The sequence below is a fragment of the Bacillus rossius genome, chromosome 3 (genome assembly GCF_032445375.1).
Source record: "Bacillus rossius redtenbacheri isolate Brsri chromosome 3, Brsri_v3, whole genome shotgun sequence".
In the NCBI taxonomy this organism is placed as follows: Eukaryota; Metazoa; Arthropoda; class Insecta; order Phasmatodea; family Bacillidae; genus Bacillus; species Bacillus rossius.
Window position 1 is genome coordinate 47,165,891 of NC_086332.1, and position 27,526 is coordinate 47,193,416.

The 27,526-nt window shown below is 46.6% G+C and overlaps 1 protein-coding gene across 3 annotated transcripts in view; it reads right to left on the bottom strand.

Annotated features, from left to right (window-relative positions):
- LOC134530614 (fibroblast growth factor receptor 4-like) overlaps positions 1 to 27,526 on the bottom strand; it is a 314,560-nt gene that overhangs the window by 39,685 nt on the left and 247,349 nt on the right. For 2 of the 3 annotated variants that reach the window (XM_063365609.1, XM_063365608.1), the window contains exons 3-8: positions 16,049 to 16,202; positions 15,463 to 15,653; positions 5,365 to 5,508; positions 4,312 to 4,491; positions 3,225 to 3,382; positions 1,697 to 1,838 (exon numbers count right to left, since the gene is read on the bottom strand). In XM_063365609.1, coding sequence (XP_063221679.1) covers positions 1,697 to 1,838; positions 3,225 to 3,382; positions 4,312 to 4,491; positions 5,365 to 5,508; positions 15,463 to 15,653; positions 16,049 to 16,202 — 969 coding nt within the window. Of the gene's footprint in view, positions 1 to 1,696; positions 1,839 to 2,987; positions 3,185 to 3,224; positions 3,383 to 4,311; positions 4,492 to 5,364; positions 5,509 to 15,462; positions 15,654 to 16,048; positions 16,203 to 27,526 lie in introns of all 3 variants that reach the window. The other variant, XM_063365607.1, reaches the window with a different exon arrangement.

The window sequence follows — 27,526 nt, forward strand, 5'->3', positions numbered from 1 at the left end:
AATGGTTTTATTTTTACAACATAATATTACAGTTCATTCCAGCTGATCTAAACTGCATAGTTGTTTTATTTCAGTAAAAAAAAAAAATTTAACAGGCAGCGACTTGTTATAAAGGGGTTGTAAATTTAAAATCACATTTTAACCAACAGTGGAAAGGGATGATTTTCATAAGTTGATTTCAAGTGTTAAATTATTTGGAATGTACTATATGTCGATACATATTTACTTATAACATCGTAAAAATGCTTTAACTAGTTTCATGCATAAGACTTAATAGGCTTGAGGCTTTCTTAAGGAGTAGTTCATGTAAATGGTTATCATATTCTCACTAATATGAATGCATTGTGTACAAATTTTTAGGTGTCCTGTTTCTTTTTGTTCAAAAAATAGTAAGGTAATCACATACTGTTAGTACCTACTAATTTCATGTTTATTTTTTAAATTACCAAAATTGAATTTTTTAACATTTTCATTCAAGTTTTGTGTGGTAAAATGTAAGTGTTAACTATGAAATATTAAATGACAGGACTGGCATTGCTCTATTTAATGAAAATGGGTTATTTAAAAATCCCTTGTCACATATGAATTACACATACATACTGGTAAACTTATGTAATGACAATGACCAACACCCATGGAAATATATGACCTTTATTAATTTCATTGCAATGAAAAACACCACTTTTTGAAATACTTGCCTAATGACTGGTGTAGTTGAAGCAAGTAATACAACAAACATTGTGTCCCATTTTTGAATATGGGGAAACCTGTTCTTCTCCACATTAACAAGTGTACATGCAAAATATCAAAGTATTATTTATAATATTAACATACAATCCAAAGTATTCAGTATTGTGTAGTCAAATATGTATTAAAATATAAAATAGATCTTCATCTGTATCTTTCAATGCTGCCCCTCGTTTTAATAAATATTTTAATACTAAATCAAAAAGTACACATTCACAGAAAATTTTTATATTGATGCTTTGAGCAAATATTTTTTTTCAATATGACTAAAAATTTCAATAGATATTTTACGTTGGTTCAAAGAACATTATAAGCACTTTTGAAACTTTGGCATGAATACATCTCTTTTCTGTTTTCTTCTTTTGAAACTCATAAAAATTAAATCTGCTTTGTACCTGAGAATTAATTTTTGTACTGACAAAACGTTGTTCAACAGTTGGAACCTACAATATATATATGTTCTTTATCACATCTATTCTGAATGCTTACGGTCTCATTCAAGATAGCACGAGCACATGAAAAAAAATTTTAAGGTTAGTTTTCGGGAACCACAGAAATTACAATGTTATTCAAGTAGATACTTAGTTTCCTTTATTTTTTCTTAAAAATTTTATGTTCCACTTGCTAACGCAACAGTTTCATCTTCAATAGCCATTACCACTGAACTTTGCTAGCTACTGTTTTTATGAAACACTTTCAAACCAATGTCCAAACATTTTATTTGCGCAGAAAATTAAGTTTTTCAATTATTCGTGTACTACTCGCGACCATCAGTCGAGAAACACGAAGCACTGCGCTAGACAACGCGCCGCTCAGGCTGTGGCGAGGGGGCGGGCAAGCCGGAGCAGTAGCGCAGCCGCCAGGGCGAGGGCTGGGGGCGGGGGCCGCGGGGTTGGGGCCACGCCCGCATGACCCTGCAGCAAGGAGCTGGGCTCGCCGCGGCACTTACCGTCCAGCACGCGCAGGTAGGCGCTGGCGTGCGTGATGCCGCGGCTGTTGCCCGCCACGCACGTGTACCAGCCCTCGTCCTCGGGCGCCACGTCCAGCAGCGTCAGGAACTGCGGGTTCTGGTTGGCCGTGTCGTCCTGCGCCTGGGGAGCAAGTCACCTGCCGTTGGCTCGCGCCCGCGACGATAGTCCCTCACATCGTTTCACAGCTTTACCGAAGTTTCATTCTTCGATGTCCAAAATTCGGTGAACACCAAGTAGATGGTAATAATTAAGAAACTTCCCGATAGATAATGCAAGTCTTACTGATTCTGTTACATGACTAACACAAAAAATAAATTCCAATTTATTTATTTGTAAAGAGTAAATATACATCAGATATGTGCATTAAATATTATTTTAATTAATCATAGCTATAACAATGAATTTTACACAATTTTTTTTTTTTTTAAATCCTATTCATAACGTAAAACCAATAACTAACACAAAATCTTCTATCTTAGGAATGAAATTGAGCTAAATAAAACAATTAAAACTGGTTTCTGAATGCAATTTTTCAAACAACGGAAAACAATAATAACTATAGGTATTGTTAATGTGGTGATGAATCAAATGTAACTACAGTACTGTCAACCTTCTAACAGAAATTCATTACCAAGTTTTCCACTTGTTTTCAAAAAAATTTAGAAAGCTAGAAAACCCGTGAGAAAACATTTAATATTATTTTTATTTACTACAGCCAAAACTGCAAAGCATGTTTTTTTCGAAATTAATTCCATACCAGGCCAATAACAGTTAGTTGTTTACAATAAAGAAGAGTAGATGTAATCAGTAATGTTCTGAAAGTGAAGCATTTCTTACTCGTACAAACAACTGTGAGTTTCAAAATAACACAAGTTATACTTTATACTACTAGCTACAGCAAAATAGTTCTGTTTACATAATGTAACTAAACCAATTTGCAAATTACTTTTTCTAAATATACTTCATAACCCACACTGTGATGATAATTTGTAGTCGGAAAAACTACAGTAACATTCCAGTAATAATTTATGTCATTACTGTATACTATCACTTCTAAATACTCAAAGTGTTACTTTATCAGCGGCTTTTCTACTCTGCAATACACCACACTACAATACTACATACGTTCCTACGAGGTAGCGGTAACTACGGGCACACACTGCTAAACGCTAGACGCCACAAGGTGTCGCAGCTCGCACTCCGCTACTGCCAAGCAAACAGCCGCCACGAGCGCTACGGGAGAGGGGTCGCATGCACTGCGCCTGGTACCTGCACCATGTCCCTCAAAGCCCCAACGCCCTTCTCTTTTAAAGCGATCATGTCGGTCTTGGTGACAGTGCCCCGGAACCAGTCCATGTGGGAGTGCAGGTCGGACCGCACCTCGCAGAGGAAGGTGTGGCTGTTGCCGCGCGCCACGCTGGCGTTTTCGGGCCGCCGTACTACGATAGGGATGTGGTTGCGGCGCTCTGCAAGGACACAACCACGCGGGCGTGAGGCTCCGCTCACCTGGACCGGGGCCATCTGCAGGGTGCCGGGCTCGGTAGAGCTGTACCACGCGACCCACGCGGCGGGGGCAGCGCCCGCGGGGCAGGCCAGGCGCGCGGTGCCGCCGGCGCGCACCGTCACGTTCGCACACTGCTCGGACGTCGAGAAAGGAGCTACGTCTGGTGAATGCGAGCACAGGTCAACGCACATCACATCCACCGCACACACTAATGACAGAAAATATTTTTTTTTCCCTTGAATGTGTCCTACGGGAGGAAAAAAAAAAGTTCATTAGGCATACACAGACATCTTAAAATAATCAACTAACATGTGACAGTGTTGAAATAAAAACCAAACCACTGTCTTCAAATGTTAACTTTTACTCGACATTGGGCTAATACATAAAAATAATACATTTGTAAAACCAAAACCGTGCTAATAAATAAGTAATTGCAATTGAAAAAAAGTTTTAGAAAATTAATTTTTCATCATCGAAATTTACAAAATGGGTGGAAAATGTCGAAATTTTTAACAAAGAATATATATATATATTTTTTTTTTCTTTAAACATGCCTGAATGACAATGTTAGGTCAATGGATTGTAAAGGCTATACAATAGTAAACTATGTGTTAGTGTTTGGTGCAGTGGGAATAAGTCACTTCGTGTATTGAACTTAGCTGTGATTTTTTTTACAACAATTAGCCGGTGGTTTTTTTCCCTTGAATTGCTCCCGTTTCCCACACCCATGCATTCCATTAATGTTACATCCTCGTACACTTTCTCTAATGAACATGATGTCGTCGATACCCAAGTAGCCTTAAGCCATTCATTCATAGATTTTTGATACACATCTCCAACTATTCATTCATTGTTCAGTTAGGAAGTTATTTAGATATATAAAAAGTGGCATCCAAATTTAATTAATTTTTTAGATTTGTTAGAAATTTGGTTTTTAAATTAGCCACAATACGATACAATACGTAAGACTTTTTTTTAAAATAGTAAGTTCGTTGTGCAAAACAGTGATTAATGCACTAATTCCTCGAGGTGTTGAGGGTTGCCGGGAGCTACTGGAGAGGGAGACAGCACTGCGGCGTGTCGCCTCACCTATGATCTCGACCTCGAAGGAGAAGTCGATGCATCCCAGCTGGTTGCACACGAAGCACGCGTATCTGCCCGAGTCCGCGGGCACCGCGCGGTCCAGCACGAGCGACCAGCGGCGGTAGTGGGCCTTGCTGCTGGGCTCCGTGCCGTTGCAGGACCACGTCACGTTGGGGGCGGGGTTTCCTGCGCACGCGGGCATCCCTGCGACTGGCACAGCTTGGAATACTTGCACGAGGGTTCAAACCCACGTTCCCGAGTGTCAACAACCCTTCACCCACAAAGTGATACGTTTATTTGCAACACGTGGCGTGGGTTCGAGCCGCGACTGCCGCTCCGGTAAATTAAACAAATTACGTCTCACAAAATCCTTTTCACTTTGATTATAATATAAATTACAAGCACGATTAACAGAGGTGACGGGCGGCGACTCCCCGCGGGCCCTGTGGTTCGCTGCCCGGCTCACGAGGCCCTTACCACTGTGACGACAGCACAGTTTGCTGTACACCCGTACAGGGCGAGTCGTTTAAAAGAGACCCCGTGGAACATGTGTGAAAAGAATCCGCGTGACTGAATAACGACACACTTCATGCACTGATGAAGGCGTGGGATCCATGTCTAATGCACATTTGAGACAGTCAAACAATACAACCTGGTGGACACTTTCCGCACCCCTCAGATAGGTTGTGGTCACGCTGTCCTGTATTCCCTCACAATCACTCGCTGTATGCACACGTGTTCCACACCCGCGTCGGTGCTTTAAACCTTTATTTACATTTCTTTGTCTAGTGTTCTGTTCAAAATTAATGAAAAAAAAAAAGGAAAATTAAATTTTTATTATCTTGTAATTAAATGTGCTGATAAAAACACACTTCAATTCATGATTTCGTATTAGAAAACGCTTTCGAAAATTTTGTCTCGCATAATGATGCGATTATACCGGAAAATTTATCTAAAAAATTTATAAAACTGACCAAAATACAATTTATCGGGAAAGAATAACAAAATCCCCTAAGATAAATGAGCGAGATGAAGTAGGGGGGAGAGTAGAGGGCCTACCTTCCGCGCGGCACTTGAGGCGGAGGGTGTTGCCGGCGGGCAGCCCCACGTGACCCCTCATCTTGTCCGGCCTCACGAACTGCGGGCGGCTCAGCTCCGTGCTGTTGGCGTCTGCCTCGGCGTCCGCGTCCTCCTGGCTCAGCGCTGCGGGCAACAACACACGGCGTGCCCGATCACACTCCAGGCAAGCTGGGTCGGTTCCTTGCAGCGGGCCATGAGTACTATGGTCCCAGAAGCTAATTATTTTGTCGGTCCTCCTCCCTGTGATTTATAATGTACAACTTGACGTCCCTCGGCTTCAGGTCCCCGTTTTCCCGTTGAAATAAATGTCCTGTTATGCCCGTACTGCCCTCGTCGGAGAGGTGTGGGTCCAGGCCAACGTGGCCGGGACCGGGAAAGGCGGGACCTGGAGGGAGAGTGAAGTGATTGCGAGGAATGTTGGTAGGTTGTCGCAAGCAGAACACGGCATTAACGAATTTCACGAGCCGTCTTTTATTAACGCTTATAAAGTCCTGCCGCAGCCTGGCGGAACCGTCGCGGAACAAGTGCCCTACCACGGCGACACGGACTCCCTGACGACGGGGCGGTTCTCAAATACGTTTCGGCGCGAATCGTAAAGTTTATTAATGCTAGGCTGACCCAGTGAGAAAGGGCCCGAAGACGGAACGCTGTACATACGCGGCCCGTTACGTAATGTTCCGTGGACGGCGAAAAGTTCAGAGACTCGTAGCACCACGTTCGCGTTGTAGAAACTGCCCGCTAGACACGTCTCCCGATGACTCGTAAGTTAACAATGCTAAGCTGATTCGCGGTGGCAGCTCAGCTGCCGTGACCGACTGCGGACTGAGCGAACGTTCAATCCCGAGCGCAACGTGCGCGGCTCGCGGAGCAACGAACACGTCTGTCTCCGCTCGAGACCAGGACGCGACTGCCTCTCCCCGCTCGCCCGCGGGCCGGCGCCCGCGGGTGGCGGGGAGGGAGGGGAAAATCGGCCGGCGTGGGAGAGAGCTCCGTCCCGCGGCGCGCCAGGCTGCAATTACATACTACGGCGAAACACTTCAGAAAAAGTTATTGAATTATTTACAAAGACATACACGAGACATTAATTACACAGCGAACTTGCACAATGAATAATAAATAAAATAAGTTAATTACACACATTCAAATCCCTTAATCGTTTACAAATATATACACACTGAAATAAAAGATAAAGTCACATAGAAAAAACACTCGTTGGCATGCTAGGGCGCACGCGGGTGCGTCCCTGGCCGTCGCACACACTGGGGTTCACTGGGGGGGAAAATAGGCCCCCTCAGGCCCGCGTCGGTGGCCAGGTACGGCCTCTGTATCTGGGAGGGTACGACGACTGTCGTCATATGCCCCCCCTCTCCCGAGGCCGTCCTGGCCCCCGACGCCGACCTAGACCGGCAGCTGCGTCCGCGTCCGGCCACTTGTCTGGTCGTCGGAGCTCGTCACGTCATTCCGTCCGGGTCGGGCAAACTGGGGCAGGAGCTGCATCACGCTGCAGCGTAACCCCCCGTCGGTCGTTTGTCTTACGTCGCGGGGTTTGCGCTGACTCCCCCACTCGTAGTCCCGGAGGTAGTGGGGGGCCGTCTTCTCACGCGTGGACCGGCGCAACGCCGGTCCCCTCCCCGCGTGAGCGGTCATCCTCGGCTCCCCGGAAGGCAAGTCCAGGACCACCTGCTGGGCCCTGTCGACATCGCCCTCCCCACTGAGGAGCCGGACCGTTACCCCGTCTGTCACGTCCTTGCTCACGTCCGTCCCCGTCACCCGCCGTTCCCAGGAGTGGACGTACCTCCGTCCACGTCTCTGGGTAGGCTCCGGCAACGTCACCACTGGTTCACTCAGGTCGACCAGGTCGCCCTGAGCAGTGTTGTCATGTGTTACGTCCTCGATGAGCGGTCCATCAGTGTCGTTGGCGTAGGCGCTGACGTCATCAGGCGGGAGCACCCGGTCCACAAAGCGCTCCAGCTCTGCCATGCTTGCGCCACGCGGACCCCTTCCGCCCCTTCTGACGGGCGTCCGTTCCCCGCCCCCTCTTGCCAGTTGCCAACCACCGTTCCCCTTTTGCTGTCCCCCCGTAGGAGGCTGAGTCGGTGTCGTCGTGGGGGCCCGTCCATGTGTCGTGCCCCAGGTGTCGTCGTCCCTGTCAACGTTCCTGCCAACCCCCCCGTAGTGACTTGGGGTGGGCGTGTCCTCGTCGACGTCCCTGATCCGGCTCCGGTGGCGTCACCACGGGGTCACCGAGGTCGACCAGGACTCCTACTGCGACGTTGTCATCGGTCCTGTCCCGTGTGTCACCGTCCCCGTCAGCGTTCTCGCCTGCCACTCGCCGTGACCCGGGGTAGGCGTGTCCCCGTCGACGTCCCTGATCCGGTTCCGGTGGCGTCACCACGGGGTCATCGAGGTCGACCAGGACTCCTACTGCGACGTTGTCATCGGTCCCGTCCCGTGTGTCGTCGTCCCTGTCAACGTCCCTGCCAACCCCCCGCAGTGACCTGGGGTGGGCGTGTCCCCGTCGACGTCCCAGGTCCGGCTCCGGCGGTACCACCACAGGGGCGCCGAGGTCGGCCAGTACACCTTCGGTGACGTCATCCTCGGCCTCGTCACCGTCCACTGGTCCGCTGTCGTCGTGGTCGTACTCGTCGTGCGGGTCGCCTATCAGTCGAATGTCGTCCCTGTGCACCTTAGTTGTCCGTCCGTCGGCGCGACGCACGAGGTACGAGGTGGTGCCCAGTCTGTCTACGATCTCCTGTGGCCCCGCCCACTTAGGAGCCAGACTGGCGCAAAAGCCCCGCTCGCCAGCCGACAGGTGATGACACTTAACAAACACCTGCTGGCCAGGCTCTAGTCGTGCTGGGGGCTGGTGCGTCTGCGGCGTACGTCTAGTCAGGTAGTCAGCTTGGCGACGTCGGGCGTCTTCGCGCAGATCGTCCGTGGTCATGTTGTGCAAGTCGGGGGTTGCGCGCGCTTCCCCGGGCAGGGCGAGGTTCCGGCCCTGCACCAGTTCAGCGGGGGAATGGCCCGTGACCGCGTTCGTCCGACGGCGCAGGCAAAACAGCAGCGTCGGCAGGTGCAGGTCCCACTTGGTGTGGTCCTCGTCCAACCGGATGCGCAGCTGAGTTTTAATGTCCTGATTCCGCCTTTCGGTCGGATTCGCGCGCGGATGGTAGGTGGGCGTCGTGTGATGCTCCACCCCCCAACCCGCGCAGGACACTCGCCAGCTTCTCCCCGTGAACTGCACCCCGTTGTCCGTCAGCAGGACCGCGGGGTACCCGTATCGCGGGAAGAACTCGCGCTCGAGCAGGGCAATCACGGTGCCGGCCTTCACGTTTGGTACTGCGAACGCCTCCGCCCAGCGGGTGAAGACATCCGTGACCACAACAATGAATCGCCGACCACGGGACGTGCGAGGATACGGCCCCATAATATCCACCGCCACAGTGTGGAAGGGATTCCGGGGCCGTCGTGGGACCTGCTGCTCCTTGCCGTCGGGTCGCCTGGACTTCCGCTCCTGGCAACGCAGGCAGGCCCGCACGTAGCGTCTTACTTCTGCCGCGTCGCCAGGCCAGCGGAACGTCCGTCTGACCTCACGCAGCGTCTGCTCCGCGCCCGGGTGTCCCGCCAGGGGGTGGTCATGCAGGTAGCTCAGGACCCAGCGCCTGGCCTCGGGCGGCACGTGGGTCCGCCACCCGCTCGACCTGTGAGCCCCCCTGGTCTGGAGCACCCCGTTCAGGCTCCGGCAGCCCGGTATCACCCCCTCCCCACACTCTGTCAGTCGGGTCCGGGTGTCGGGGTCCCGGAGTTGCGCCGCGTGGACCCACGCCAGCAGGTCAGTCATAGTCTCGGGTCGCGCGTCAGGTGCAGGAGCAGTGGGGCTTGTCAGCGCGTACAACGCGCACGGTCGCGGCACCGAGTCCTCTACCCCGCGCTCACGCTCAGGGAGGAGCACTTCCTCCCAGCCCTGGTCGTCGTGGAACTCATTCTCAGGGTCCGGATTCCGGGACAACTCGTCGGCCAACTGATTTTCACGTCCAGGAATGTGCTCGACCGTGAACGAGAATTCCTGGATCAGCATGGCCCACCGAGTGAACTTAGACTTCCGGCCCTGAGCGGAGTCCAACCAGCGGAGGCATTGGCTGTCGGTTCTCAGCGTGAATGAGCGGCCCTCGACGTGGTGACGGTACCTCTGTAGGGCCCAGACCACCGCAAGGCACTCTTGCTCATTCACGTGATACTTCCGCTCAGCCTGCCCAAACTTGGCGCTGGCGTACTCGATCACGCGCCTCTCGCCCCGGTCATCCATCTGGTACAACACCGCCCCCATCCCCTCCTGACTCGCATCCGTCTGGATGAAGATGGGGCGGCTGGGCACCAGGCGTGAGAGCGTGTGACAGTTCCTGAACCGGCGCTTCACCTGTCGCAAGGCCTCGTCCGCGGCGGGGGTCCACCGGAACTTAGTCTTCGGCGACAGTAGGTCCGTCATCGGGGCCGTCACCGTGGCGAAGTCGGGGACGAAGGACCGCAGCCAGTTGAGCAGCCCCAGCAGCTTCTGGAGCTGCTTCCTGGTCTTCGGTGCCCCCTTTCCCTCTATTAGCTCCAACTGCTCAGGTCGGGGGCGGCACCCCTCCGCCGTCACTATGTGTCCTAGGAACTCTATTTCCGTGGCCCCAATGTGGCATTTCTTTGGGGCGCACGTCAGTCCGTGTCTGGCCATACGTTCTAGCACCAATGCCAGATGGTGCGCGTGTTCCTCCCACGTCCTGGACCAGATGATAACGTCGTCCAGATAGGCACTGGCGAACTCACCAATGTACCCATCCAGAACACGTACCATCAGGGCCTGGAACGTGGCAGGGGCGTCCATGAGACCAAACGGCATGGCGCAGAACTGGTAACGTCGACCGTCTGGTGCCGTAAATGCCGTCTTAGGGCGGTCCTCCAGACATACCGGCACCTGCCAGTAGCCTGATTTTAAGTCTAGTGTCGTGAAAATAGTGGCGTCCCCCAGTCCTGCCAGTGCGTCTGTGATATTGATCTGCGGGGGCGGGGCGGGAATGGTCAGTTTGTTTATCGCCTTGAAGTTTACGCAAAAGCGTAGACTTCCGTCTTTCTTGGTGGCCAGCACCACCCGTGAGTTATACGGGGAGGTGCTGGGTTCCACTACCCCGTCACGTAACATCTCGTCAATTTGAGTCTGTATGGCCTCCCGTTCCCGGATGCCAAATCCGTATACCTTCTCAAAGGGAGGGCGGTGCGGTACCATCGGTATCCGGTGCTCCGTCACGTTTGTCCGTCGTAGCCGGTCCGCGGCCGCAAATACCTGTGCCTGAGAGGTGAGGACATGGTTGATGACATCGACGTACTCCTCTGGAACACCGTGCTGAAGGTCTTCTAGGCGAATGACTGACTGAGGGGGACTGGGGGGAACCTGGTGCACGCCGTACACCGTCCAGCGCCCCTGGGTGCCGAAGTGCATCCGGCCAGCTCGTACTTCCACGGTGGCGTCGACCTCGTGCAGCCATGGGACCCCCAGAATCAGCCCCTCGCGGAGCTCGGGGACCACCCAGGCCTCGACGTGGCTAACGTGACCAACGATGCTCATTGTTACCTGAGTGATGCCCCCTGCTGCAACGACGGCATCCCTGGTGGCCAGCTGCACCAGCTCCCTCCGCGGTGTCACTGCCTCCGCTCCCACCAGGTGGGCCGCGATGTAGGTTCGGCTGGCGGCGGTGTCCACCAGGGCCAGCATCTCCCGCCCGTTAGCGCGGACAGGAATTCGCAGCAGCTCCGGCTCCTCGGGGCCGACCTGCCCCAGCTGTGCAGTCGTCTGTCCCCCACCGCCCCCGGCCACCTGGCCGTCCGGGCGTGGGGAACTCGCGGCGAGGTCCGCGGCTCGCTCCGGCGCCGACGTGTTGACGTTCCGGTGGTCCACCTCGTCGACGACAGGTCGACGAGGCGGCTGGTCCGGCCCTGGTATAACCGGCCTCAGGGCCGCGGCGGTGGCGCCGGCAGTCAGCTGTCCCTGCACGGAGATGGCCGGCGGGATGCCTGCGCTGATGCTCTGGTTGTCCGCCCCGTCGACGGCGTATCGACGAGGCGGCTGGTCCGGCCCTGGTATACCCGGCCTCAGGGCCGCGGTGGTGGCGCCGGCAGTCAGCTGTCCCTGCCCGGAGATGGTCGGCGGGATGCCTGCGCTGATGCTCTGATTGTCCACCCCGTCGACGGCGTGTCGACGAGGCGGCTGGTCCGGCCCTGGTACACCCGGCCTCAGGGCCGCGGTGGTGGCGCCGGCAGTCAGCTGTCCCTGCCCGGAGATGGCCGGCGGGACGCCTGCGCTGATGCTCTGATTGTCCACCCCGTCGACGGCGTGTCGACGAGGCGGCTGGTCCGGCCCTGGTATAACCGGCCTCAGGGCCGCGGTGGTGGCGCCGGCAGTCAGCTGTCCCCGCAGTTGCCTCGGCATGGGGACAGCTGATGAGGAGTAGTCCCGTTGTCCCCTGCTTCCCGGCGGCATACAGGACGTTAGTGCGGTAGGCGCCGGTGGTGGTCGACGTGTTCTGTCAGTTACTGGGACTGCCGGTGGCTGGCGGGCCGGGGAGCGGCACCCAGTTGTCCCTCCGCCCCCGGTCCTGCGTTTCCCGCCTGCGACGTGTTGCCTTCGCGCGCCTCCTCCCACGCGGCTCTGGTGGGGCAGAGGCGATGCCAATGGTACGCGTCCGGGCAAAAACGGCATCGCGGCGGACGTTCGTCCCTCTCTCTCGTATCTGTCCGCTCGTGACGTCCTCCTCCTGTCGCAGCTGGTTCCGGGCGTTCCCTGGTGCCACCGCGGTCTGTTGTCCTGCGCGGTCCCGCGCCGCCGGCGTAGCTCACCACGGTCAAGTCACTGTCCGTGACCTCTGTGACGGTGACCCCTCGCGGCCCCGAGCGAGCACGGGGAGCTCTCGCGCCCCTGAGTGCCGTCCTCCACTGCGACATGTCACGTTCGATCACGCGGGCGAGGGCCACGAACTCCTCCGTGTCACGACCAGCAGCCGTCCTCATGAAGGGGCGAAACTCTGGCAGCAATTGTTCGACAATGGTTGGCAACGCCGCACTCACGTCCCCACTTGTCCCCAATCGGCGGAACATGCGTAACTTCTCGTAAATGAACTGCTCTGCACTCTCGTCCTCCTCCTGGTTTCGGCAATAAAATGTCCGCAAACACATTGCCCGCGCCTGATCGTTATCAAACCTAGTTTTGACTTGGCGCACAAAATGTCCCCACTCGGTATCAAAACTCCCGGCCATTGACCACCAGTTCCTTGCCTCGCCGCGGAGCTGTCCCGCCACTCGCGGCGTCCACTCCGCCCGTCGCACTTCGTACAGTTTTAGGAGGTGTTCACACTCCCGCAAAAACTCCCGCGGGTCCTCGTTGTCTTTCCCCGCAAACTCTGGCAACTCAAACTGCGTGCTCACGTACCGCACTACCGGCCCATCTGCGTCCGCGTGCCTGTCCCCCTGTTCCCGTTTACTGTCCTCAACTGTGCTGTCCGTGCTGTTTGCGCCCTCGGCCGCGCCGCCGGACCCGCAAACCTCGTTTTTTACGTCCATTTTCGCGGAGTCTCCCTCCTCACACAAGTCCGTTTCGAAACTGATTAGATCGTATCTTTCTTGTCCCGCCTGTTTCCACGCCATCCTGTCCTCCTGTGCTACTGATCCGCGGATCGTGAACACAATCTCCCCCAGTAATACAATACGATCCTCCCCAGCGCGTTATCTTCAGTCCGGGATACCGCTGCACCGCCGTCTTGTATTTCTGTCCCCCACGACGCGCTATCTCTCGCCGAAACGTCTCGTGTTCGCGCCGTTCCCGCGCTGCGTTATCTCCCGCCGGCGCGCCGGCGCGACGTCTCGAATTCGAGCCGCTCCCACGCCGCGCAGCCGCACCTGCTTCCGTTCTGTCCTGCACCTGCGCGCTTGCGTGCGCTTGCGTGCGCTTGCGTGCGCTTGCGTATGCTTACGGCCACACTAGTTGGGCGCCAAATGACGTCCCTCGGCTTCAGGTCCCCGTTTTCCCGTTGAAATAAATGTCCTGTTATGCCCGTACTGCCCTCGTCGGAGAGGTGTGGGTCCAGGCCAACGTGGCCGGGACCGGGAAAGGCGGGACCTGGAGGGAGAGTGAAGTGATTGCGAGGAATGTTGGTAGGTTGTCGCAAGCAGAACACGGCATTAACGAATTTCACGAGCCGTCTTTTATTAACGCTTATAAAGTCCTGCCGCAGCCTGGCGGAACCGTCGCGGAACAAGTGCCCTACCACGGCGACACGGACTCCCTGACGACGGGGCGGTTCTCAAATACGTTTCGGCGCGAATCGTAAAGTTTATTAATGCTAGGCTGACCCAGTGAGAAAGGGCCCGAAGACGGAACGCTGTACATACGCGGCCCGTTACGTAATGTTCCGTGGACGGCGAAAAGTTCAGAGACTCGTAGCACCACGTTCGCGTTGTAGAAACTGCCCGCTAGACACGTCTCCCGATGACTCGTAAGTTAACAATGCTAAGCTGATTCGCGGTGGCAGCTCAGCTGCCGTGACCGACTGCGGACTGAGCGAACGTTCAATCCCGAGCGCAACGTGCGCGGCTCGCGGAGCAACGAACACGTCTGTCTCCGCTCGAGACCAGGACGCGACTGCCTCTCCCCGCTCGCCCGCGGGCCGGCGCCCGCGGGTGGCGGGGAGGGAGGGGAAAATCGGCCGGCGTGGGAGAGAGCTCCGTCCCGCGGCGCGCCAGGCTGCAATTACATACTACGGCGAAACACTTCAGAAAAAGTTATTGAATTATTTACAAAGACATACACGAGACATTAATTACACAGCGAACTTGCACAATGAATAATAAATAAAATAAGTTAATTACACACATTCAAATCCCTTAATCGTTTACAAATATATACACACTGAAATAAAAGATAAAGTCACATAGAAAAAACACTCGTTGGCATGCTAGGGCGCACGCGGGTGCGTCCCTGGCCGTCGCACACACTGGGGTTCACTGGGGGGGAAAATAGGCCCCCTCAGGCCCGCGTCGGTGGCCAGGTACGGCCTCTGTATCTGGGAGGGTACGACGACTGTCGTCAAACTTTTCAGAATAGCTTGGAATGGACAGCTAGTTTGCCTCCCACAACTTTATCATACAATAATACAATTTAAATGTCAGTGGTATTTAAACAGGTATTTAAGACAGATGCGTTTATCGGTTACCAACATACTACATCCAATTAGGTACTTTTGTTATTTTATTTCTATTAATTATTTGCGTGCAAAATTATAGTTTTATATCACGCCAAGTACGTATAACCTATAATGCCTGTACATAAGCACACGCTCCATTTTTTTAAAGAAAATAATGTGTTATTAGGTATGTTATTTTTATTACCATTTTCGAGTACGATTACTTATTTTGACATCCCAATTACTAAATATAAATTCCATATAAAGGCTGAGGTTTGAACGCGGCTTCGCAGAACATAATCAGGCCTATAGACACAAGGTAGTAGCTCGCAGTCCAAGGAAAACTTACACAAGCGTGAACGATTCTTTCGAAAATATTTGCTGGGTTCACCTCCATAATCAACAATTATATTGCGTATAAATTCACTACCGGTCATTGACCCTAGACATGTAACAGAAATAGCTAGACCCCTAAAACGTTTTTTTTTTAAAAAAAAAAAGGCAATAAAATTTACCTAACATACAAGACCTTTGTCGTGCAAGGTTAAAGGCTAACAGACAAACATTGGAACATGACATTAATAATAAAACATATAATGAGCAACCTTAAACACATACACGACAGCGTGGTGCTGGCGAGTGTAAATTGCGTCGCTCGTACAACATTTATCATTACAGGAGATAAATCGTTGCAGCCTGAAGTTTTAAAACTGCGTGACTCAATGCGGTAGAAACATGGATCATTATGGGCATCAGCCAAGGAATTAATTCCTGCAATTGCCAAGGTTGTTTCATGGCGCTGCGTGAAAGCCTATAATGGCAACAAAAAAAAACTCCTAGTAAGAATCAGGATGAGGAAACGTACTTTGCGGATGGTGCAAGTCATCTTCCTCGTCGTCTGCGATGATGTTTCTGCCCACGTCCACCGGGGTCGGGTGATGTTCAGGTGGCACCACTGCCAGCGAGACGTTGCGCCACTGTCGCGTCTTGTGCGCGAGAGTCAGCAGGCAGGCGTAGCGTCCAGCGTCCTTGACCTCCACCGCGCGTAGCTTCAGCCTGCGCCCCAGCCAACCGTCAGCGCGTTTCACTCCGCATCAGGGGAAAACCTGTTCACTGACCCAGAGCCAGACGCCCGTTCCGCGCTCGCGCGTCTTACGAAAAAACACGCAAAAGTTTGGTTAGGTTAGGTCAATAACCTTTATAATCAATGTTAAAGTGTTAAAAATTCTCGCCAAAATTAATTATTTATTTTTTAATTGCTGGGGGGTGTGTTTTCGCACGCCTAGGTGATCGTACTTAAAATAAAAGATTGTGTATAAGATGAGAACTTTCGGATATGTTCGAGACTGATCGAGGGTCAATGAAACGTAGGCTTTCCCCCGCATCTTGGTCAAGAAGCACGATGGAAAACATTGGAAATCTACGATACACACGCTAACAAGAAAACTCACAAATCCTTAGCGATTCTTATATGATGAGCTTCCTTGTTGCGGAGCAGTTGGTCATCCTTGTACCAAGTAACGGTCGACGCAGGTTGAGCTGACAAACACCTCAACCTCAGACGCTCTCCCATGGGCACCTTTACATCTGGGTTCACCGGGTTCTCTGCAACATCAATTATTACAAAGTAATATTTGCATTTTCCATCAATTATATACATTACATAGCAATTAGGTCATTCAAATAGGGATAGGAGAGATGTAATCTTAATGTTAGGTACATATTTAATAAGTTTTCAAATCCATACAAATATAGTAGACGATGAAGTGAAAATATAACTAGAGACATACAATTTCTACAAAAAAAGAACGTAGTATATTGTTAATTATCGCCACACATGACTGCACTGTTCTGAGTATGGCATCAATTAAAAAGCTACCAGGAAACACTTGCTCTGTAAAAGAAAACAATAGCAAATATTCTAAAAAAAAATTTCAAGTTGCTTTTCGAAAAGCATTTTAGACATCATAAAAACCAATGTTTTCAATTTGATCCAATGTTTGCATGTTCGAAACCGATTCAGCATACGCTACAGCACTCTAGTGGCACAATGCTTAAATCCTAAAATATGTAAGTTTAAGCCATGTTGAGGTTTAGTTGTGGGAAGTTGACCTAAATATTTACACTTTTTCCTTAAGTTGAACCGTCAAATTAAAAAAAAAAGTGTTAGCTTGTTCAACAAGTAGCAATCCGTAGAATATGTTTGACTCAGTCAAAAAGTCAGGGACCGGAAAGTTACTTTTAAAAAGTAACTCAGTTACAGTTACAAATACTCCATTGGAAATGTAACCCTGTTACAACTACAAGTTACACTGCTGAAAATAAACCAGTTACAGTTACAGTTCTGAGAAATGTAACTGTAAGTTACAGTACTTTAACAGTTACTTTGTAAAAAACTAAAAATGTGATAGTACATAATATTGTTATAATTAAAAGCTAATAAAACATATTGTGTTTAGTAAAGATATATGTTTATTTAAACTGAATAATTTTAAATTAGGTCTTAAATTACATTGAGTAATTAGTTCACACTACAAAATAATAATACTGATATAAAATCACCACTTTTTTAACCACTGCTTATTGATCTTGAGTAGCAGTTGCTTCTCAAAATTTGAATCGCTTAAATTGCCTCTATTTGGGCGTAAAACTAAACTTGCACAGCTGAACAACCTTTCAGCTGCAGCACTTGTTGGCATTGCTGTGTTCAACTTTATGAAAAGTTTTTTGATTTGAGGATAGTCATTGAGTGAAGAAATGTCCTTATTTCTACACTCCAAAAACTATTGTAGCTCTTGTTCCCCAGAATCCTCCACTGGGCTCCTCTTATTTAAACCAAAGAAATCCTCTTATTACTCATCAAATGACAATCAAAATACGAGCGCAGGCTAGCCAACAGCAGTTTTACAAGTACAAGCAATACCATCGCAAATAATATGCTTGTCGGGATTTTCGTTCTGGGATTGAAAAAATCAACAAATCGTTGTTCGTTCAATAAGAAATACATTTAAAAAATGTAACGCAATAAGTAACGACAATTATCGTTACTTTAAGGCGAAAAAATGTAATTCAGTTACAGTTACAGTTACTGAAAACTTAATATATTGCGTTACCACGATCGTTACCATAAAAAGTAACTGTTACAAATAACATCGTTACTAGTAGCGCGTTACTTCCAGTCCCTGCAAAAAGTATTAAATGGAAGAACATTTATGTATGTTATGAAAGACATATCTAAATTCATGTTATCTGTTAAAATAAGAAATGTGCCAGGGAGAACGGAGAACTTTAGCCTTCAAGCAACCATACAGTTGTGATAAAATATTTGTGAGGTTAGGTCCTTGAGGTTAGGTAACTATATAAATTTTATTTTATTTTCTAGGTACCAACATTTTAAGTTATAATATATTTTGTTTGGACTAGCAAAACAAAAGTTTCAATAACACATTTTTTTAAATCCTCGTATATTTATATCAAATTGCTTATATTTTTATTTGACACTTTTTTTCTCAAAAACTAGTTCTGGTGTGGAGGGCAGGATGAAATATTACGGTCCATATCAAGGCCATATTATACCATTTTAACTCGATGGGTCAAGAAGGGGTGAAAAACAACTCTCTCTGTGAGTCTATCTTCACACCGGAAATTTGGGTGTTGTAGTTTTGATGTTTATAAGTTTTATGGGGATAAGGGAGCGCATATAGTTGAATAAAGTGGCTATGGACGGAAGTTTGGGCATTAAGATTAATTGAGGAGTTTTTCTTTTCCATCAATTAAAAGTTGTGTGATTATTTATTGCAAAATTCATGTTTTCTTAAATTAATACATATAAGGTATGATTGAGTGTTGTTAATTAATTTTAATTTGAGTTCTAAGATAGAACAGATAAATATTAATCCAAGATCTTATAAATTGATTAGCTTTTCTCAGAGAATAAACAAGGAAGTCTGACAGTACATTTTCTTTAAACCTGTATCGGACATATCGTGCGGCGCTGTGGAAGCTGTTCAAATGGCGATGGTGTTCAACCCCCCCCCCCCCCCAGACCCCCCCGATCAACGCAGAAAACGACTTTATGACACTCTAAAGCTCTGTCGTCAGGATCTAAAGGACTTATTTATCGTCCTGCCACGCGGGGCACTGCAAAAACTATTTTTTATGTAACGCCAGTCATGTGTGGTAACGCGAAGGTAATTACCAAATACAAAATGTTAATGGCTCTGCTGGTGATCCACGTGTTCACTAATGCAAGATGCATTAACTCCGGTGGCAGAGTTGTGGAGGCCGAGACACTCCCAAAATACAACATAACATCAGTCGGATACGGTTACAAACAACTGAAAACAACAGAGAGGGCGTGTCTCGGGATAAAATCTTGCCATCTAAGTTAAACGCACCCCCAATATTCTGTAAAATTAACATCATACGTTTATCCATGGGGTTAATATTTGTCAGGAGACGGCATTCTGTAACGTAGTTGAAGACAATTTCTACCTCACAATCGCTGTATTGCAACATCAAAAACACTGCGGAAATACATGATGCCCGTAAATGAATATCCCAGTTTCAATTGTATATTATATTAGTTTAATTTAGACCATTTACAACAAATCATTTGTCAAATTGCAGGTAAAAACACAGTTTTTCTTAAAAAGGTTCAATATGTGCACCTTGAGTTGTACGGCACACATTCAACCTAAAGACAAATTCTTCCCACGCTTTGGTTAACAAGTCTGGAGTAATGTCGCAACTCTGGCAAATCATTAGGTAGCAGCGGAACGTAGACACGATCTTTTAAAAAGTCCTAATGAAAAAGAGCATATGGCGTTATGTCAGGTTAACACCAATCTAACGGTCTGGGGCTTTGACGTTCAACCACACTAGTACAAAGAGATTCCAATGGGGAAGGCACGTTGAACTGAAACTACACATTCACTCTTAGCAAATTGAAAAAAAAAAAAAAAAAAATGCTTACGTTCAGGAGTCGCCATTTTGCGTAGGTAGCGCTACAAGCAAGAAAACAACAAAGCAGTACTGCGCATGCGCTCATATAATACTGTTTAATAGTGACCTTGAACAAACACACTACGATGCTTACAGTTGATACTATTAAAATTTATAACTTGGACAATCTTTTATGGATATACTGTAATGCTCGACCACGTTTTATGATGGTTAATAAGCATGAATTAGAATTTCCGTAGTTAAACACTCTCTTCCATAAAATGCACAGTTAAAACTGTTTCCAAAAAGCAAACACGACACTTCGCCAAGTGTACCGGGTGCCCCGCAAGAATGGCGCAGACCAACAGCTGGACAAGAAGCTGCTTCATGCAGTAGCACGGCCACCCGCTGCACTTTACATACAGCCAATTGGTAACATCGTGTGTTGATAGCATTTTACATGTCAAATATTCTTATATAATTTATTTTTTACAACACCGAAATGTGTAACCACGGTGCTGCCATATGTACCGGATGACACGAACAAAAGTTCACAAAGTATAAGGGAAATTTTATAGTAATAACTGTTTAATTAATGATGGAAGTATGTTAATAAATATACTTGTAGAAAATCAAATCCAAAGCCGGGGTGTATTGATTCATTTTTATCGTAGCCGTTTTATTATAGGGTATAGTTTAAAATTTCGGTCTGCTGATCAAATGATTCAACAGTCGACGTAGCTGCTCCGGCAGCGAATTCTAGCTGCGGATGCGGGAACTACATGTGTTTCACCTTCAGAAATTTAGTTTAAAAAATGTACGTGTGTGAATTGTTTTAAAGAATTCTACATTAAATATAGTGTCTTGAGTTTCGTATATAAGTGTATTTGCAACACATGAATTTACTCGTTACCGAGGTTAGATATTAGACACATCTGGCGAGTACTGAAAGACTCGCAGACTCTCTCTCTCTCTCTCTCTCTCCCGCCCCCTTCCTCCAAGATGATAGGTTGTCCACGTCGAGGTTATCGTAACTCATATTAAACGTTAAAGTAAAATCGCCAAATTGTATGAATTTTGGCAAACAATTTTCTTTTAAAATTCCAACAGAGAAGTTGCATGAGTATTTGTTCGTAAATGTTCGAGCGCGTGACCGCAGCGCTACAGTGAACGCCATGAGAACCACGGCGCACGTGCAGCTACGAGCGCTGTTTGGGGAGATATATATAGTAATGGCGGATGAAAAGGAGGGTGCGGTGGGGGCAGAGTTGTGAGGAACAGCAACACCGGATGGCGTGGGTCGAGCGCACGTCCGCTATCTTGAAGCACACTTCATATTTCATAACCGTTCGTAAAAAGGAAGTAAAGTATTTACACTGCTGATGGTTCCTGAAATATGTGAGGGTTTATTTACAACAAAACTATTCAGCACACGCCATAGACTCGTGTAGGTTACAATGTATCCTGCATACTATGAGGCATAAGTTGCCTCAATAAATACATTAAAGAAACATAATCTAGACGCGTACATTACATTCTTCAAGTGGCATTAAAATAAAACAATGTGATTGACGCACTAACTATTCATTCACATCCGAATTTCTCGAAACTATCAAAATACATCAATTTTACAACTAATTTGTAGTATCTACAAATTACATAGATTTTTTTACGCACTCGTAATGAAGACTGCTAGAATATTGTTCAAATCGGTCAGAATATATAAATTCATTAAAAAATAGTAGTTTTGAGCTACTCTCAGTTTACCTCTTATTTGTCTATAAATGATTGGTATAAAACAAACGTAATACGTAAACATACATTTGTGTGTATGCAGCTACATATTTTGTTTTGTTTGTTTTGTTTTCGTGGTGACCGGTATCAACATTAGTTTATTTCAGTTTTAAAACAAAATATATTACATACATGTAGGTTATGATACTGTCATTATATGCGTGGTATTTTTCATACAACCTATACCTACATCCGATCGTCACCAAAATATGCAACTATGTGCAAGTTTTAGAATGTCATTATTGGATGTCAGTATTTGCAGTGTAGATTTTTGTGATGTCTATTCTTGCGATCTCGATTTTACGATGACAACATACATGGCACCGATTTTTGAAATATCGATATAGGCGTTACCGATATAATCAATATACTGTAAATTTTTATATAAGGTACATAGAACTAAATAAACGAATAGCCCCACGACGCAGCAATATTCGATAGGGGATATTGCACAACCCTACCAACCACCCATAGAAGCCAATGGCTGACAAAAGAGTTTTTGGATTCAACAGTTCAAATGTCCTGATGTTCAAGTATTTAACTTTTTCAAATGGCCAAATTTTCAAGTGCCCATCTGTTTGAATGTCGAAATACTCAATCGAGAAGCAGATTTTTCCCACGAGCTAACAAAACCTTCATAGGAAAAAATATATACTTGTTTTGCAATAAAAGATAATAATAAATATAAATCACAAGTGCAAAATTAAGTTGCCGTGCATGTTACACATGCATTATTCTTCACGTCCGCGCGGTGGAGTGGTATAATGTTGGGCTGTAGTGGGTGGGCGGGCTTGTTTCCCCGCCAGGAGGAGAGGCCTCGGACAGCTGGTCGCAGCGCCCCAGTGGTCTGTCGGGAGGGGTCGTCCTGGAACAGTCGGCGGTCACCCTGCCGGGCTGGTCATTGGCAGGACGCGTCACCGGCGTGAAGCCTCGCCAGGTAGCGGGAGCAGGGGCGCCCCTTTTGAATACTGAGTACAAATGTACTCGAGCGGGCCTGTCAATCCCATGAAAACAGACAAAATCTAAATAATAATAAAAAAAAATTGCTGATGGAGAAGCTTGATTCGTTTACTGTGTTGATATCACAAATAACTCTGAAGGTTTTTGATTGGTGCAAAAACGGCAAATAAAATTTTTTTTAAAAAAAGGTGTGAAACCCGAGAGTACATATAGGCTACATAGATGCACCACATACGCATGTTTACATACCTACCTAATCATTTTTTTTTATCAAACTGTTCTGAAACTGTTGCAGCTTTATGTTCTGTCTTCTTAATTAATAAATAACGAAATTTTAATTTGTATTTTAAAGCAACGTATGTAATTTTTTTTATCTGTCGAAAACTCGGACATACTAAGAGATCTTCAACAAGGTGTCTGCTGTGTATGCCACGGAGTGAATTCACGGTAGTTTTACTTGCGGTGAACTAGTCGTTCAGTTGCTGGGACTGTCTATCCGTCCTTGTCCGCTGTGAAACTTGAAGAGTGCCGTATGGGGCGAGGAACTAGGGTAGAATGCCGGGTTTATGGGGGAGGGGGGGGGGGAGGGGAGGGGAGGCGGTGCCCAGGGCCCCCACATGGCCGGTGTTACCGTTGCTATGGCAACGGGGCCCATGGGCCTAGGGGTAGGGTTACCAGACACTGATAATAAAAAAGGAGGACATTCATCACGCTAAAGGAGGACATTTCACTAAAAAGGAGGACAATATATATATTTTTTAAATAATGAATGAATTACATTGCATTTAATACAATTTCAGTATAAAGAATCAAACAAACTACGTATATACAGCATATTAAAAACACGTTTTTTTATGTGATAACTATTTTAAATACAATGGATTATGTGAATAACCAAGTACATCGATCCTATACAAAAAAACACATGTTCAAAAAGTGAATAACCCAGTATAAACTCACTATATCCAAAACGAAACATAATATTACATATACCACACAAAATAACATATCTTCTTGTGTATAACAAATGAATGTTATAGTTTGTTGCAGGAACACCAATAAGCTTAATATTTACATAATTAGTAGACATATACATTTAATATTTTTCAGACGAACTAATTTTGTTTAAGATTTTAGAGTTCTTAAGCAGATATGAGTAAAAAATTTTCATAGGTTGTTTATTTGAAGTTGTAAACTACTGTGGTGATGGATTTGACAGTTTCTGGTAGAAGTCAGTTTCTCTCCTTTTTCCACTGACTGCTTATCATGGAAAAAATTATTTCGACCGACGCATTGTGTCCTGGTACAGAGAAAAAAAATTCACATATTTTCAAAAGTTCTGAGAATTGGTCTGAATTAGCGCATTCACCAAAAAATGTTTTCCATATCACATACAAACTCCCATCAAAGAAACTTTCATCTTGTTCCTCGAGGAATTCTGTCAAATGACAGTACTGATCAAAAAGTCTGACATCATCGACAGCAATACCCTTGTTCTTCAAATGTGTAATGCTTGGTAACAAATCGTCGAATTCAATATTTCGTCTGTATTTCAAGTACATCCACTTGAAACACTGAAATTCTTCTAAATTTGTTGTCCATTTTTATAAATAGTTTATGCATGCTTCATACAGAACCTGACATTCACCTAAAAAATCAGAACAGTGTTCTTCTGTACACAATCCGGCTTGTTTGCAATTATTAATCAGTTCTCTCACTTTCAAAGGAACAAAGGTGTGACAGTGCCTTTCTTTGAGGCAATTAAGTGTTGCCTCCAGATGGTTCACAACTTCCAAAATACAATTCCTTTCCTTTTCAATAGCCTGTATTATTGAATCGAAAACAGACATAAGAGAGTGCAGAAACCACAAGTAAATTTCTGAAAATTCATCTCCAAAACATTTCTTGTTTATGTGTGATGGCTGTGGTTGACTAAGAAAGTAGGATTTCAAAGCTGGAAATAATTTAAGTATTTGCTCAATAGCTGGGAAAAGACTTAACCAACGAGTTTTACTGTGCGATAACAGTTGTTGATAATCTAGATCAACTGAGTCGCAGAATTCCTCGAGACATTCTGTGCGAACTGTATACACGGAAAAATAATTGAAAATTTTCATGATTATTGATTCAATATCATATTTAAGCAAGTCAGTACCATGCTGTAACGTATTATGCAAATTATGTGCTGGGCAACCAAATCCTACGATGTCTCTACCGAGCTTGATTTTTAGAAATGAATACATATTTCGTCCCTCTTTTTTGTTCAGCCCACCAAAGTTAACGTATGCAGTGTCTCCAGAATACGCAACACATTTCGAGGCAAGGCCATATTTTTCTAAGGTCATCAAAATAAAATTTGTTATAGTATCTGACTGTTCGTTTTCTAGGGCTTGTATTTTAATTACCTTGGTTTTTGTCCAGCCTTCTTTCCAGTCAAAATATCGAATAAGAATGGGAAATATCTTCATTGATCCATGGTTGCTGGCGTCTGTAGCGACACCAAAACATGAAATACTTCCCAATTTCTCAACAACAATGTCGATTGCATGAGGAGCAATGAATTTTCGAATAATTGCTTCGGCTTTAGTTCTAGCACAATAAATATTTTTTGCAGTTTTCGAGTCTCCAAAAATTTTTTTGTTCAGGCTAGACGTACAATCCATTGACTTAAAAGAATGGTGGTGCTTAATGGTGTGAAACGCCAATGCTCCTTCTGCGGCGCTTACATTACTGTTTACTTCATTTACAAAATAAGAACTTACTGTTGTAGTTGATGAAGAGCTGCAAACAATTTTCCTGTGTTTCTCACTACTCATGTGGCGTTCTGTGGCGTTCCAAGTCTGTAGAACCTTTATTCGCTACCGAAACGTAACAGTCGCACAACACACACTTAGCTTCATGTTCAGTTCTTCCAAAAACAAAATTTGGGAATTTAGTTTTTAAAGTGTTACTAAATTCACACTTTCTTTTAGAAATTGTTTCACACTACTACAAGTTAGCGCCGCATTAATGCATAAACAATTAGAAAATGATGTGGCTTTTACAAACGCAGAAACGATTTGTGGACTTGTTGTTACACCACAGAATTCATCGATTCAACACAAACTAAGCATGCGCTGTGTCCTGCGTGTACGCGTTTAGCTGGCCGTTCACAGTTCATCCTCCTGCCATCTATAATTATTTACAATAAACTTGCAACACACCACACGTGCTTCTGCATGTGCTGCTACCTGTCAAGCTGTCATAGAACTACTTACTAGTGGAGTGACTCTGCGGACAGCGCATTAGCGCGCACCGCGCGCTTTACTCTGAGTGTAACTGCAGGAATTATCTCACTTTATAAAAAAGCCGGACATTTTGGAGCATTAAGGAAAATCCGGCCGGACGCAAAAATATACATAAAAAGGAGGACATGTCCTCCTTTTGCCGGACATCTGGTAACCCTACCTAGGGGGCCTGCGAAGGAAAGAAAAAAGCTTAAAACTAAAAGTAGACAATTTTAAATAAATCATAGAAAACAATTAAACAGTAAGGCCTAAATATAGTTACCGATGAAATATTACACCAGAGTAATATTATCCGGAATATGCTGTGCGTACAGAACGTGTCTGAATCTACAACTGTGAGTAACAAAACCACCACCAATTGACGTGACACCATGTTGACAGTGCAGAACACTTACACTCATTTATTTGCCATTATTCAAAATCAATTTGCGTTGACAATCGAAACACTGACTTAAAACTAGTTTTAATGTGTTTTAAAAATAATTGTGAAAAGGTTAAAAAAAAAAATTAAAACAATATACATATAGGTAAAAATCATTTTTTTTATCTCTTAGAAAAAAAAAGGGGGGGGGGGGGGCATCATGACTTCTAGCAACGGGGCCCACAGAATGATGTGGGGGGTCTGGGGGTGCCTCCAATGCGTTTCAGTGGCGTCTGATCTGAGATCGACCTACGTCGGAGGTGGTCCCTCAAGTCCTTCAGCGCGGCCACGGAATACTCTACCGCGGCACCGGGACCAGCGGGATATTTATTTACCCGGCGGTTTTCGTGTGACGTAAACACGGGGGCCGAAACACGACTTCCCAGACGGCGAGCTCCCAGATCAGATGAGGAGGGGCGGGGGCCCGGGAACACAGACAGCGAGCAGCCAGGGTCGTGAGAACCCCCCAGGGGGTGTGTCGGGGGCGCTGACTGCTGCGTGGGAACCCGCCAGATAGCGCGCATGCGTGATGGCTCGGCCCAGGCACGCCAACCGCACACTAGATACGGGCGCCGGCCGTGAAGAGAAGCAGAGACGTCACTCCAATTACGTTACAACTTCAGACAGTAAATACGGGAATCAAAAACATCAAATAATATGTACAAATAAAAGAAGCATTTTAACATGTATTAGTGCCCATATCCTTCGTACTAATGACAACAGTATATTTGTGTCATATGTTGAATTAATTTATTTTATCATAATACATTTTATATCTACAAGCTTTTATATATATATATATATATATATATATATATATATATATATATATATATATATATATACGGCCCGCAGGGCGAACTTTTCATTATTTTGTTGATATAGTTCAGTTATTTTTTATATAGTCTCTCGTTTCGGGGAGGTATTTTCTTATAACTTGCACCCAACATCTTCTTCGGTCCATTTTCCATCTTCGAAACAAATTCAGTCAGAATTTTCAAGTTATCTAGCAATAAAAACCACTAAAGTACACACATGCGCAAGAAGAACAGTGTGACCATCTGTTCGGATATTTTTAATATATTTCCTCAATAAAGGTAATATTTCCAATACACCTAAATTAGATAGCTTTATAATAATTAAATATTTCAGGATGAAAAATAACGATTATTTGGTCATCGGAATACAAAGCATGCCTTAAAAACATACGGTTTGGTGCATTATTTCGAGGTTGGTAACAGTATAGGGACTAACTTCGGATACGAGAGTCGCAGCCCCTGTGTAGTGTCAGTCCCCAGCGCGCGCATGACTGTCACGATCGTGTGTTGCAGCTGCTACGTTGCTGAGATCGCAAAACCCCCTCCCCCCTCTCCCCCGGGACCTAAGCTCTAGCTATAATCAACAACTATGTCACTATTCTGAAGTATATCATTGGTAAAGAAACGCGCCGGGAGAGGGCCCCGAGCGGTCCCTGGGTTGCCGTCCGCGGCTTGGCTGGCTCTCACCAGGGCGGCCAACCGTGC